A 15,912-nucleotide genomic window follows, 5' to 3' on the forward strand; every position below is an offset into this window, starting at 1 on the left:
TTAAAGATGTTTGATGCTAATTTTGGTATTATCATGTGTAGGAAGGAGATTTCGGTTTGGATCAATTGGCAGCAAACGGGTCATTTTGGTTATGACTGGTTTAGGCATGGTATAGTGTCTATCAATGTTTTTCAAGTTATCGTGCTATTACGAAAGCATAAATGTCATTGTGAAAGCATGAATGGAAACACTAAGTGTTACAAAAAATATATTGTCGAGTTTTTATCAAAACAAAAATGTTGTTCAACGTCTTTCGCTAACTTGTTACAAAACACTTATTCTTTTGTTAAAAAAGGAAATAAAAAACACAACATTCTAATGAAGTGATTGTTTATATATTTTCATACACACTAAATATAGATATTTAAAAACTATAAGTTAAGATTTCAATTGTATTTGATAGCATGCATGCAACAGCTTAATGCAGGAGTTACAACACAACTATTGCTGAGTTTGTTTGACATAGAGGGAGTTGTACATTATGGAATTGCTGGAAATGCAAACCCTTCACTCAATATTGGAGATGTTGTCATTCCTCATTATTGGGCTCATTCTGCTCTTTGGAGTTGGCAGGTAATTATATAATAAACAAAATTAATTGAACCAAGAAATAAAGAGAACAACCTCAAGCCAAATTTCATATAATATATTGAATATCTAGACTATGACAACAAACCCTTCATATAGTAACTTTAAATTTGTGAGGTTAATTGCATGAGTCAAATTTTGTAAAGCTGAAATTGATTATTGCATAATAATAATTTGACTTCCATAATAAATTCGCACTTAGTCAAAACAAATATTCATATGCTCGCATAGGAAATGAAATAAATCAAAACTCATAAAAGAAGACCCCCTTGTGACTAAAAGATGAGTTTAATTTGGAAGCTTAAACTAGGTCTGGCGACCGGGACAAACTGTGTATGGTTGTTTGATACATAATCAGGCCTCGCTTCTACTCATTACCTATGGCCTCATAACCCTAATTAAACGGAACCCAGGTTATGCCCTTTTAATTTGAGTCACTACTTATGGTCCGTTAGCTTTTGGATCAGTTCCGTAATAGTCTGTTTGTCGAAAATTTTTGGTATATATTGTAGAGGTATGGAAATGGTCCAGAATACACATTGCCCCTTGAAGACGCTGGTGACTACACAAGAGACATCGGTCACCTAAACATTGCAAGTTTTTCAACCGATCCACTTTCTGATAACTTCTTGAACAACATTTGGTACCAACCGGAGGAAATATTTCCGGTAGATGGAATACCCGAGGAGAGACAACACGTCTTTTGGGTACCTGTTGAGGATCGTTATTTCAATCTGGCCAAAATTCTAGAGGTAATATACACGAATCCTAATTTAAACGTGTAACTTAAAAGTTTATAAAGTTATACATCACTATAGATTTATATCATCATAAAAACTAAAAAGTATGTTTTAAAAGGTTATCTTAAAAAAACTGACACATTTTTTTTAACAATATATTTAGTCGTTGACATTAGAAGGATGTCTAAACGCGACAACATGCTTATCTACTCCGCCAAAGGTTACAACGTTGGAACGAGGAACGAGTGCTAGCATTTACCTAGACAATGCGGCGTATAGAACCTTCATCTTTGATAAGTTTAATGTTAGCCCCGTAGAGATGGAAAGTGCGGCTGTGGCTCTCATTTCATACCAACAAAGGGTGCCATATATTGTGATTAGGGCACTTTCTGACATGGCGGGTGGTGGTGAACACTCGAATGAAGCGGATACATTTATCAACCTTGCCGCTAACAATTCTGTCATAGTTGCGGTGGAGTTTATAAAGTTGCTCCCATCTCCAAGGAAGATTGTTTCTTCTGCTAGCATTTAGGTTTTTCGGGTTTTTCAATCTCGACTATGAAGCTCTAATAAGTGGCACCATGTGAACATGGTGTTGTTTGTAGTTTGTCTTTGTCATCCTTAAAATAAATGGCTTATTTTGGTGTGCATATTATACACGTACTCTTTCATTTATTGCATTCTTGATAACTTAAATTATTACTAGGTTATTCACTTCTGTATTACACATACAGAAATATAAAAAACCGTTCAAGTAACGCATATTTAATTTCAAACGATAACATTTTTTTAATATTTTTGAGACAGCAATATAATTTATAATTATAAGTCATATTCAAACTAAGACATAATATTGAAAGAAATGGACTTACAAAAAATGACATTACATAGTAGAATGTTTACAAGCAAAATTTTAAACTTTAAAACATAAACTTCAAAAGCTACAAATTTTTACTTATAAACAATATTTTTTGCTTTGCTTACAACTTTCTCTTGCTTATCTAAAATAGGTATTTATTTTTTGTTCGTCTCTATTCTTCACTCTTGATAAATCTACATAAAGTTGACCATGTGTAAAACGAGTCTTTTAAGTATGTCAACTCTTACTAGAGACTGGCCTAGACTTTTGTTGATGATCATTGCAAAACCAAACTACAATAGGAAACTGTCTTCTCTAAAACTTAAACATAAGTTTTTTTATCTGAAGGTGTCAATTGTGTGTGTGTATATATATGCGCTTATATATTTGAACAATTTGTAAATTTGTATTTGTTTCAAATTATTTTAAATAAATGTTATGTTTGTCCTTAACTCACATATAAAAGTGCATTTTAATAATCACAAAATTAGTAATTCATTTTAGTGAACGTAAAAAAAAACTATATAAAAAGGCTCCTTATTTTGTTTCTTTCACTTAAACATTTTCAAATTTTCATAAAATAGATCGTTTTACTTTGAATAATTAATTTGTTATGAAAAATAATCCTACATATTCATTTAATTTTGCATGATATAACAATATTCATAAATTAGATCGTTTTATCTCGAATAATTAATTTGTTGTAAAAACTAATCCTGTATATTTTATTTAACTTAGTGTGTCACAACAATATGTGTTAAAAATTCATTTTATGGAATTATAAATTTTTTAAACTAATTTCTATTTAAACCATCATAAATATATTATGCCAAATAAATGTGTCTATTTTATATATTTGATACTAATGTTAGTGTAATTTGAAAGAGATGATGATTATAGTGGCCCAGACCTTTTTACTAAAAGAAATAAACGTACTAGATTTTGACCAATTCAAGAAAATGTAAACAAAATATGATACACAATAAAATTATCATATATTATTAATAGAACTACGTTTTATATTACAATACTACTTATAATTACATATTACATGAAAAAATTAATCAACACATTATAAGTAGTAACATGCACAAAATTGTCACCTCTGCGACAAAGGATGACCAACTTGCAGTCATGTTGCCAAATATTATCATTGAAGATTTAAGCATGTCTACAAAATCCTGTCGCATTTAACCAATCAAAAAAGAAAGATGAAACTATAATATTAATATAATGACATACCGATTCATAAAATCCCCTAATACAAATTGCTCTCTGAAAGGATCAACTTAAAAGAAATTATCAATAGTTCAATTGTAATATGTCTTTTCTTGTAATTAAATTCTCAATACTTTTGTGAACGATCACCTAGTCCAAATCATTGGATACAACAACATAGCCTAGCCTGATAAGAAAGCCCGAATGTAAACAGCATTGTTACGACTTCTATACCCTTGGTCTATATTATGTAATTGATACACACCAAAACTGACCCATCATATCCTACTCATTAAATAAAGTTAGCTCTTTTGACTTATTCTAATTTAATAGTTTTTTAAACAACTCGTTTCGACCCGAACTCATTATGATCATTATTACTCATTTTGACCCGAATCTAATTTGGCCTGTTACTCCATCCAACCCGACCCACTTATTTAAAATAACAAAAAAATTAAGAATGCATCATTAATGAATTTGCTTTCGTCATCCTTAAAATAAATGGCTTGTTTGGTGTGTATATTATAAAAGTACTCTTTCATTTATCGCATTCTTCATAACTTAATTATTATTATTATTATTATTATTGCTATTAACTATACAAATTATTTGCTAAAATTTAAGAAAACACACAGATACGTAGAAACACATTCCCAAAACCAATTAAAATGACAACAAATCAAACGTATAAATAAATTAAAAAAAATTCAAGAATCTAAGTAACCAACAGTAGTAAATCATGCGATTGTTGTCGATATCGGCAGATAGCCAGGTTACATTACCCCTTTAGGACATAGGTCATTTTTTATTTAAAAAAGAAAATAATAAAGCAAACACTAACGATACTCTCGTTAGTAATGAGAAATAAAGTAGTACAATACCATTTACAAAACGAATAAATTGAATATATAAAATACGATTGTTTTTTTCATATTGAAATTGATATGCTCCAATGTCTTTAGCGGGTTCTTTAACAGCCCTTCATGAAGTATCCTTGTCTTGTTTCGTTATCACATTTGGTTTTCGACTAAGCACCTTGACTATCATAAAAAGCAAACGAAATATTGACGGTTGTGGCTGAGGATTCGTGTTCAACACGGGTCCCTTAAAACAGATTCTGCGCCTCTACTTAGACAATGCGCCTGTCTCCCAGGGTACAACAGACAAAGCAGTATGTACTGCCGGGGAAGACTACGCGCCCAAGGCTACATCGGATACTTTAGTGTGCTAGAACTTGGTAATATAAAGATGAAGTTTAGAGATTTTTCCTCTCCCATATTTATTGGAAATGAAATATACAAAGGATTCTTTTTTATGATCATCATTTTTGTTCAAAACTTCTCTTCTTTTTCTTTAGACAAATTTATACAAGAAACATGGATGAGTGAAAAGTCTCACTTAATTTGAGACATAAAATCTAATAAATCTCATCAAGTGATATAAATAAAACTCCACTCAAGAGTATATTTTTAATTCACCATATGAAGAGTTTTATTAATAATTTCACTAAATAAAATATCCATTCATCTTAAATAAATTTCCAACAATCTCTCACATGAATGGAGATTGATCAAAACAAAAATATCCAATGAAACCTCGACAGTTGAGTATTGCAGGATAGGTAGGTGTTAGCTTTGAACCTTCCTTTGTGAAGTATACTTCGTCTCCTAGCGGTTAGTAGAGGAGATGTCTTTGAACAAACCCCCTTTTGTGTAGAGGACAAAAAACTCCACACAATACTCTCTCTAGCTGGGCACATCCTCTCATTGTCGTGTCCATTATGGTCCTGGAACAATAGCCTGGTTTTGTGAAAGCTTTAGGAATTGCGCACCCCACAATTTCATTCGAAGCGACCTCACTTCTCTTTCACATAGGTGATTATTCACAAATCATTAAAATCATAAATGTTATAATGATTTACACAAATCATTAACCATATATTATGCTTAGCCTCACAACATGTCATCGTTGTCATAGGAATTGACTAGGAAGTAATTAGAGTCCCTTTATAATTTAGGAGGATATGTATATATTAGCTTATGTGTCAACTTATACATAAGCTATGCCCCCATAGTGGCCACCCTTAAATATGTAATTTGGTTGTCCTATTGAACTCAGATCTTGGGATCTCCAGTCAACTAAGTTAGGTTTTCCTTTATATACCTTTTTTATGGGTTTTAATCTCATTCCACAACTTGATCTTTACTAAACGCTCACGTTGTTGGATCCATAACATTTATCTTTGAGTTTGTCTAGTTACTACAAATAACTTGTGTAGTTGAGATCAGTTGTCATAATGTGTTCTTAACTTATAAGTTAATATTGCCTATTGTCAACTTTCTAAGACTATAACCGTAGTGGCCACCTGAATCTAGTTATAATATTTGTCTTTGTAAGATACATTTATCATTAAGGCAAACACATCTACATTATGCATTACGACCTTTTTGTCCTCCACTTAGTCGTGTGTTTGCAATGTTAGATTGTTTTACAATAATCCTCATTTCTAAACCTTCCAAGCTCAAATTCAAGAAACCCCCACATTTAAGTGTTATTGGATAACATCATCCAAATTTCGGATAGGGTAAAGAAAGGTTATTCCTTTCTACACAAGTCTGAGAAATCATCTCAATTACCATTTCTACATACCCTTCTTAAATGGCTTCCCCCACATTTATTGCATGTTGACATAGTTTTCTTAACTTTAGTTATGACCACAAATCGACACTCATGATTTGAACAAGACAATATATTTATATTAGTGAGTTCAATGATGCTTACTCATTTAGCAACACATGCCTTGGTGTAATATTTCACCATTTTCTAGCCTTTAAGCTAAACTTGTTATAAGGTTGTTATCAAACCATCGCAAATCTAGAAGGATTAAAATCACCATCTAGAACATATCTAGAAAGTTGAGGTTTTCTTATGATACTCATAAGTTATATCATTTTCTTAGATTGAATGAAAACCCTCTTTAGATTTGTCTATACACAAATTCATTCTTGTGTTGTGAATGATTTGCATTAATTAGTCTTCGCGAAGCACCATAATTAACAAGTACTAGCCTAGGATGCTTTATACTACAATACTTTAGCATGTGAACAGAAGATGCATTATTCTGATACTTCACAGCCATTATAATCTCACTTTGAAACATTCAACCCAAAATTTTAGACATATTTATGACACTTATGAACAATCTTCAAAACTTAGTATTTAAGAAAGTCTCACAAGTTATTGTATGTAGCACATACATAACTTCATCATTCATTTAAGGAACATAACTTATTTTTCTTTGATCTCAAAGGCTTCATCATTTACTTATATAGACTTTGAGCATAAGTCTTAATCCAAATCATTTTGATGAATAACTTCATCAAGATTAAAGTCACTTGTCTATAATCACTATTAGTATGTTGAGATAAAGTCAATTGGATTAACACTCAAACTCTTGGAATTTACATTTGTATAACAAGATTTATACATTTCATTGTTGTTTCTTGAAACTATTTATTGAGATACTCTCCCAAAATGAAAGATAAAACTTCCACATAGTTCAAACAAAGTGAATGGTGGTAGAAACATCTATATGTCCATCGCTATTGTAAGCATATTATAATAAATCTCTTGAGATTTACTTAAATTCAATTACAATAATAACATAAAAGAAATCTCTTATGATTCAACTCGGTGAATTTTCAATGATGAAGATCCAAGGATTTAAATATCTCATCATATATTAATTCATATGTTACAATTCACACTTATTGAATCTCCAAGTAGTTAAATAGGTCATTAACATATATTAATTCGCATTAATATTGATTCCCAAGGAGTTAAATATCACATTCTTGTGTATTTCATCTTAATACAATCACCTCATTATTCCATGACCCTCTCATGATGTGGTTATACATTTGATGTCTCGTCTTAGACTTTAGTCTTTGCAATAACTCACAAGTTGCTTCTTATGCGAATTTATTTTTTTGCACTATCCATTTAAAACTATTCCCATTTTTAAACTTAATTTTCCATGGAAAATAAAATCTATAAAATAATTTTGTACGTCACAATAAATAATGTTATAATTGGTTGTAAACTGCATGTGTTATTCGAAGATATTGAACACAAAATAATAATACAACTGAAATACAACATAAAGTGTAAAGCACTTTAATAAAAATTCAAATGGATAAACAGACGACATCAAATCTCAAAGTGTTATTATCTTCAACACTTTCATCATCCGACAGGAGTTATCTCAATGATATCATTTTATGTTATGTATTGAGGTACTCCCTCAAATAAAAATTCATACATACATATCCTCATATTGTCGTTGCAATTTTGAAACCATACTCTTGAACAAATATGTTCAAAACAACATCAAGTTGTTACAGTTACTACACTTAAGTAGTGAAGCTTGAACAATCTATTTTGTTCACACAATACGAAGTTGTTTTCCACCATAAAGTATCATTGAAAACGTTATTTTAGTTTAACATGTACTACTTTTAGCATAAGTAACGAACCATTTTGAATTATCTAAAATATGCAAAACTTTGTTTAAAAAATCATTCTAAAACATTTCTTTAGTTTTGCAATATATTATATTAATAATATCAATAAGGGTTTATAAAATAAAAAATCAAAACCAAAAATATCAAATGGTTTTATACGTTTTAGATTTACTACCCATGTAATAAAATAGTTTCTCGCACGCAAGTAATATATATATGTATATATTATAACACGGACGTTATAAACTTGAACATTTACATGTAACGTTTTCCACGGATAGAGTCGACAAAAGAAACCATTTATAATTGTTTCTAACGCACACGCTAGATAACTATAAATGTTCACATGAAACATTTTCAGTCTGTATCGTTTATAAAAGAAATAATTTCTAACAACATATTAGAACTTAAACGATTCTAACGCGCACGTTAGACGAAATACAATACATACATGAAACATTAAACTTTGAGGCAAAACCTTTTAAACTGTTGGATTTTCTAGTTTATAACCCAAAAGTCACTCCATTAACACCAAGTTAATTAATGCGTCAATTATTAGTAACTTAAAATGAAGAATATGAACAGACACATGTAGAATCTTTTGTGCACTATTTCACCAAAATGTGTAGGTTCCCTGGACGGATCTCACGAGATATCTCGATTAACTCAGGTGCGGAATCCCTGCGTAGATCGTTACGAGCGTAGAACACGAATCACACGAACACACGATACGATAAACGAACACGTTATATTATAACTCAAACACATGATACGATATCACTATTACAGACACACGTTATAGCTCTCGTAACAACTCGAACAAACTAACATGAACAACTTACTGGAACTCCACACTAAGCCGTAAGCTAGGTATATAAATACACGACAACTTCGCCTGGCATGTTCAGGCGAAGTTGTCCATAACTTCGCTTGACTAACAAGTTCGCCTGTTAAGCGAACTTGTCAGTAACTTCGCTTAAACATACAAAACATAATTAAACATTACAGACTCGATTACAGACACTAGACTATGAACTACTGGCATTATGCACCAACAGACTCCCCCTTGGCAGTAGCTTCATGTCTTGATCTTCAAGCACGTGTCTTGTAACCTTCAATCTCTTTGTCTTCATGCATGTACTCCTTCTCTCACACATACCGTGACTACTCGCTGATATTTCCTCGCTTCGTCTTTCCAAGCAGGAATATAAAATATCTTCTTTTCATTTAACACCTGCAGATCAGCTTTCGATAAATTAACAAGATGCATCGGATCATACACTCTTAGCACTTCTTGTTCGTCTTCGTCTTCCATCACGGCTTCAGCAGTCTGGCAATCAACATACCACCATTTAAGGTTCTTTAACACATCCTTGGGCATTGTCTTCATCGGCACATCTTTAAGACACCGAATCGGTTTGTACTTCATTACCATCCAAGGCTTGCCATCTGCTCTCATTCCCCTTTCTTTATCTTCCACTAGCTTTCCCTTCTGTGGCTTTAATAACTCAAACTTCTTTTCTTTAATACTTTCTTTCCACACGATCTTCCCAATAACTCTGGCCATGTTGTCGTCACTTCTATTCATCAACCCCAATCTAGCCAAATCCTTCACCTCACATTCAGGCAATGTATTGAGAGATCTCAACGTCCTCTTAAAGTATTGGATCCCATCATATCTTTTCACCACGAACACTTTTAACTGTTCATCATATAGCCAACAGATAATTCCTTTCTTTGATTCAGCATAGCCTTTGATATTATAACTTTTCTTGAACATGGTTGGAACAGCAAGCTTCTTAGTTTTGATAAACCAATGAGCATAGCCTTCCTTCCATCTAGGCTGCTCCTCCCATTCTGTCTCATCATTTGCCATCTCATTACCCATCTCGGCTTTCTCAACATCTGGGATCTCGTGTTCAACATTTTCCTCAATTATCTCACCCTCTTCAACATCTTCTTCAATCACAATCTGTGCGCCAATCTTCTCAATCTCCTCAATTGGCAGCACATCATCATCAAACAACACATCATCACTAAACATATCATCATCTAATTCTTTCAAAGCATCAATCACATCATTTTCATCATCAACCATCACCACCTCATCACCACCAGAACTGCCAGCCGCACCTGCAGACTCCCCCTCAGCTGTGGAAGTCCCGAGAGCTTGAGTAGTTCTTGGCAACTCACCACCTGCACCTTTCGATGCATTGGGATCATCGTCTCTATCATTTCTCTTCTTTGTCCTTAACTCGTCGCCTTTACAGCCTGTCTCCCCCTGAGATGCCAAGAACTCCTTCATAGCATCTATAATTCTCCCATGTTCAACCAGGAGGGACGACTGTAGTTGATTTTCTGCTACTAGGCGTTGAATAGCCTGGGTCTGGACAAGATTCACCCTTGATTGTTCTGCCACGACCCGCTCAAGTGCAGCTATTCTCTCCGAGTCTGAGAGGGTTGCATCGAAATCAAACCTCATGTGAGATGTGTCTTGAGTATACTCAGCAGGGATTTCGAATGAAACCGGGACATCAGAAGCAGTTGTGGACGTAACCGCAGGTGGTATCGTGACCGACAACCCTGCAGTTGCAACGACTGTCGACTCAACAAATTGTGCAACCACCTCTGAAGGAGTAAGCGTTGGAGGTGGTAAAGACACAATCTCCGGAGTCGTCAGCTGACAAGTAGTAGATGGAATGCCGAAAGCTAATGATGTAGCCACCACGGGAACATCCGCGGCGCTTAAACTTGTAACCTGTAGTGATGTAGGAACAATCGACATACCTGACAGTGCGGGCGGAGCGAAACGTACAACTCTTGAAGTCTCTCCAGCTCCCATACCTGCACCTGTCCTTTCCCGTCTTGAACGTCTGATCAGTTTGTGAATATCTTCTTCTTCTTCTTCTGACTCACTATCATCAACTGTCCTCTTTCTCTTCCCTAACGTCTTCTCTCGAGTCACCAACATCCTTCTCGCCTCATCCATAACATCATCAAGATCTGAGTCAGCCACCGTCGTAGCTGCTCTAGTAACACGCACAGTCGAGACACGTTCAACTGGGATCTGAACGTTCTCCTCTGGTCCACCCGATCCATATCGAAGAATCCTTGACCTCCGAATTCTGCATCAAGGTCCACTTCCTCCTCCGGTGACACAACAGGAGCAGCAGGTATAGCTTGAGATGCTCCTGCCTGTTGTGGTGCCGGGTCTCTGAACTCATCCCCACGAGCTGGCACATACCCCGGGTTTATTAAGTACCCAAAGAGTGGAGTATGCCTTGGACGCAGTTCAGGCTTGCTCCTCGCGCTGGATGTTCGGCATTGAGCGAAGATACGTTTGCTCACACTCTCCACGTATCTTATTGGACGTCGTTGAGGCAACGTGGGAGCAACATGATTCAAGATCATCTGAATGAATCTTGGATACATGATGAACCTCTCACGGGCCATCGCTCTTCTCTGTCTATCGATCTCGTAAAAGACCATCTGACTAAAGCTATAACGTTTGTTATAAGTCAGAGCAGTCATTGCTGACTGCATGGTCGCACCCATACCATCAGTGCCCGCCTTCCTCCCAGACATGCAGACAATCATTACGTGCATGAGGAAGCGCCACTGATCGAGTAGGAAACCCTTCCTCCTCTGAGTATCACCTAATGGACCAGAATAGCCCATTCGGAGAAACGCTCCATCACGGAACGGAGCCACAAACTCTGTAGGGTCATCCCTAGTCTCCTCACCGAACCGTAAAGCTACCCGTATTTGTTCAGATGAGAACTGAACCTCTTGATTGTTGACGGTTGCTCGCATAACCGGGGGCTCAACGCGGCAATCGTATTCCACAGTCTGCCAGAAATCCTCGATATTGGGTAAGGAAATCGGCAGAGTCGTAGTGATAGCGTGGAATATCCTCGAGCGAATGAGGAATGTGATTATCTCGCGGTAATCCTCAACACCGCTCGCTTCCGGGTCTAAGGTGATATACATGTTATGACCCGGGAAGAATTGCTTCTGATTATCTCCGTCATCTCCTCCAGCACCTCCAGCACCTGCTACTGCAGCCATATCTGCAACAAATGAACCAAGTTAGATAAACGTTAAGGCATAACACAAGTTCGCTGGTTACCATGAGCGAAGTTGTGATAAAATCTGTATAGGCGAAGTTAAAGTTGGGGCAAAGTTGGGCACAACTTCGCTTCAACTTTAAGTTCGTCTAATAAACAATAATTAAAAAAGGGTCCAGGCGAAGTTAATGATAACTTCGCCTCACCACAACATCGCCTCAGGCGAAGTTAAACCTCAGGCGAAGTTGCGGATAACTTCGCCTAATCCTTAAGTTCGCCTGAATCTGAATCGGCGACAGTAAGGTTTATGAAACAACGTGCCGTTGGTGATTTCGTGATTAAGGAATCCGAAAAACATGATTTTAAGGTTATCTAGACGATCAATGTGTGAACCACCACGTTAAAACAAGTTTGAAACCGGGTATAAGGTTCGAACGTCCGAGGTCACTAACCGGTTGTCGAAACAACCTAGGATTAACAACCATGAACATCGATTATAAGATATAACGACACTACGAACCTTGAATCGGTAACGGAAACTGAGAAAAAGAACAAGAAATCGGAAAAACGAAAAGTTCGCCGGAAACAGATAAGTTCGCTGGAATATCGGAGTAAGTTCGCTGAATTTGAAAATTATGAACAGTTTGACCTTTGAAAATCCTTATATAGGAGCGGAGTTATACAGGCGAAGTTACGGTTAACTTCGCCTAGGCGAAGTTATTCACAAGTTCGCCTGTTTAACAACTTCGCCTATATTTACAAAATCAACCCTTATAATTTGAACATTTTGCAATTAACTTTTAAAATTTCCCTTTAAGAGTTAAATAACACGATCAAGTCCAAGTAACCAGTTATAAAATCATAAACTATCTAAGTACGAAAAACTTTTAAAAAATTAAAGTACAAGGGATCAAATTTCAGTCTCGATAGGGACTACTACGTTTTAGAAAAGATCCGAACAGGAATCATACTAACTACGTGATTGTCACATAGATCCATGTTTAGCTGTATTATGACATAAAGAAACAGGTTGTAAGCAGGTAAATAACTTAAGATGGTTTTCATCGTTTCTGTGATACGAGTTAGGTTCAATTATGCCTCAAAATTTAAGTGAGCAACAACTCAGAGATTATGATGCCTCCTATCTATTCTCAAAGCGTATTTGGCTTTCCCCAAATCACCCCGAATTGACCTCGACCCATAGTGTTTGATTAAGTTTCTAAGTACTCTTCATCTGCTTCCCGTTCTCTTTCTTACTCCATGATTGAGAAGTCTTGACATTGTTAGCTCTAAAATGTTTCAATAACTCAGAATAATTTTTTTTTTTTTTTTAAACAAACATTTGCAATAGACTTCAGAGTAGTAATCAACTGCAAGTCCCGAATCTGGATCACTGCAGTTTCTTCACACACTATCTTTACGGGAATCAGAACACTAACAGGCTCGTGTATGACTGGGTAATCGCTTTTCTGCCTATCATTCGGAAAGATATATATGAAGACATGCAAAACTCTTAAGGAGTTTCCACGTAAAATCGAGTAGATATAGTTTGTATCACATCTACTTTTACGCACCATAAAAAGTTACTATGACATACTATGACTGTTCTAAAGCCTTTTCAGCCTAATAACTTCACTAGTTAAGCACACAGAATCAGTATATGTATCATTTTCCAAGGTTGGATCAATTTTCTGTTAAAACATAGCAAATAGAACTTCTTACGAAGTAGTAGACTTGAAAAATAATTTCATTTCCCTTTAAAAAAATTTTAACATTAATCGCCCCGACCAAAACAAAGTCTTCAGGTAAACGGCTATCCCGAAGATCCAATGGATCAGCTGGACCGACCACATACTAGTATGTGTCCTTCTAACTAAGTATGATCGACTAATTTTAACCGAAAGAATGAAAACTCATCATAAACCGCCCCGGTCACTTTCAGTCATCTGGTTAATGGCTATACTCAAATTCTACAAGTAGAAAATGAGGACCAAACATATCCTAAGACATGTCCTTCAAACTGAGGTAACCGACATAATTTTAAGCGATAATGACGTTTTTTTTTTTTTTTTTTTAACTCGAACACAAAAAGCATGGTTACTCGGGATTGATCATCCCATTCAGCTCAATAAGGTTTTGAAATCTTGTTTTGTCAAACGCTTTAGTATAAAGATCAGCGAAATTATCAAGCGTATCCACCTTTTCAAGCACAATCAGTTTCTTCTCAGCACAATCCCGTATAAAATGATGACGTATGTCAATATGTTTAGTTTTACTGTGCTTCACGGGATTGTTAGTTACTGAGATAGCAGCTGTGTTATCAATGCAAATAGGAGTAAGTAAGAAATTCAGACCATAGTCGCGTAACTGTTGTTGAATCCATAGAACCTGGGAGCAGCAGTTGGATGCTGCCATGTATTCTGCCTCACATGTTGAAATTGCGACTGAAGTCTGCTTCTTGCATTGCCACGACACCAATCTGCCACCAAGAAACTGACATCCACCAGTTGTTGACTTCCGACTCTGATTGCACCCTCCATAATCAGAATCTGTGTAAGCGACTAGCTCCAAGTCTCCTCCTCTCGGGTACCACAACCCCAGCTTCGGCTTGCCCTTGAGATACCTCAGTATCCTCTTCACACCCTTCAGATGAGATTCTTTTGGGTTTGCCTGAAAGCGTGCACAAAGACAAACAGCAAACATTATATCAGGCCTAGAAGCAGTTAAGTACATAAAGAACCTATAATAGCCCGATATTGAGTTGGGTCCACATCTGCATCACCGTCTGACTCAGCACCCAATTTGTGATTGACGCAGATTGGAGTGTCGAATGGAGTGCTGTCCTCCATCTTGAAGCGTTTGAGCACATCATGGACATACTTGGTCTGATGAATGAACATCCCATCCTTCTTCTGATCAACCTGCAAACCTAAAAATAAAGTTAGTTCACCCATTGCACTCATTTCAAACCTCTTTTTCATGACAGCCTCAAAATCTTGACACATGGAGACTTTTGATGCAGCAAAAATAATGTCATCCACGTAGACTTGCACCAGCAGGAAGTCGCTTCCTTCTCTCTTGAAGAATAGTGTGCTATCAATCTTTCCTCTTTCAAACCCATTTTCAAGCAAGTAATCTGATAAAGTTGAGTACCAGGCACGAGGTGCCTGATGCAGTCCATACAGCGCCTTGCTTAATTTGTAGACATGGTCTGGAAAGTCTGGGTCAGGAAAACCCGGAGGTTGCTCAACATACACAACCTCATCATGCACTCTTTACATCCAACAGAAAAACCTTCATCTTTTTATAAGCAGCAAATGCGAAAAACAATCTAATGGCTTCCATTCTTGCCACAGGAGCGAACACTTCATTATAATCAATCCCCTCTTGTTGATTAAAACCTTTAATGACTAGCCTCGCCTTGTTTCTTATAATAATCCCTTTCTCATCTCTCTTGCACTTAAACACCCATTTTGTGCCTATCGCATGCACATTCTTTGGTTTTTCAACCAAAGTCCAAACTTCCATTTTCTTGAACTGAGCCAACTCTTCTTGCATGGCTTCGACCCACGAGCTGTCCTTGAGAGCCATTTGATAATTCTTCGGTTCAATCTGGCTGATAAAGCAGGTGTACAAGCATTCGTTGATTATGCCTGTCTCCTTAATGCTTGTGTAAACACAGGTGTGCTCATTCAAGCTACGTCTTGTTTGTACACCGGAGGACACATCACCAATCACATTCTCCAAAGGGTGATCTTTATGAATTCTCGTGGTCGGAACAGAACCGACATGCAAATTGTCTTCCAAGTTAGAAGAGAGCTCGTCAATGATTGTTTCTTGCTGAGAGTGAAACGGATTGAAAAATTCTTCTTCAGTCGAGGCAGCAGGGGTATCGATAGCATTTGATGAGGAAGGTT

General features: G+C 36.0%; 1 protein-coding gene across 2 annotated transcripts in view; it reads left to right on the forward strand.

The window, feature by feature from the left end:
• LOC143600076 (bark storage protein A-like) overlaps positions 1-1,860 on the forward strand; it is a 32,478-nt gene extending 30,618 nt beyond the window's left edge. For both annotated transcript variants that reach the window (XM_077077864.1, XM_077077865.1), the window contains exons 2-5: positions 42-109; positions 418-573; positions 1,101-1,340; positions 1,492-1,860. In XM_077077864.1, coding sequence (XP_076933979.1) covers positions 42-109; positions 418-573; positions 1,101-1,340; positions 1,492-1,860 — 833 coding nt within the window. The remainder of the gene's footprint in view (positions 1-41; positions 110-417; positions 574-1,100; positions 1,341-1,491) is intronic.
• The last annotated feature ends 14,052 nt before the right edge of the window (positions 1,861-15,912 follow it).

This window comes from Bidens hawaiensis, unplaced genomic scaffold, assembly GCF_021521415.1.
Source record: "Bidens hawaiensis isolate Kalapana, Puna unplaced genomic scaffold, B.hawaiensis_p1.1 tig00053289_1, whole genome shotgun sequence".
NCBI lineage: Eukaryota > Viridiplantae > Streptophyta > Magnoliopsida > Asterales > Asteraceae > Bidens > Bidens hawaiensis.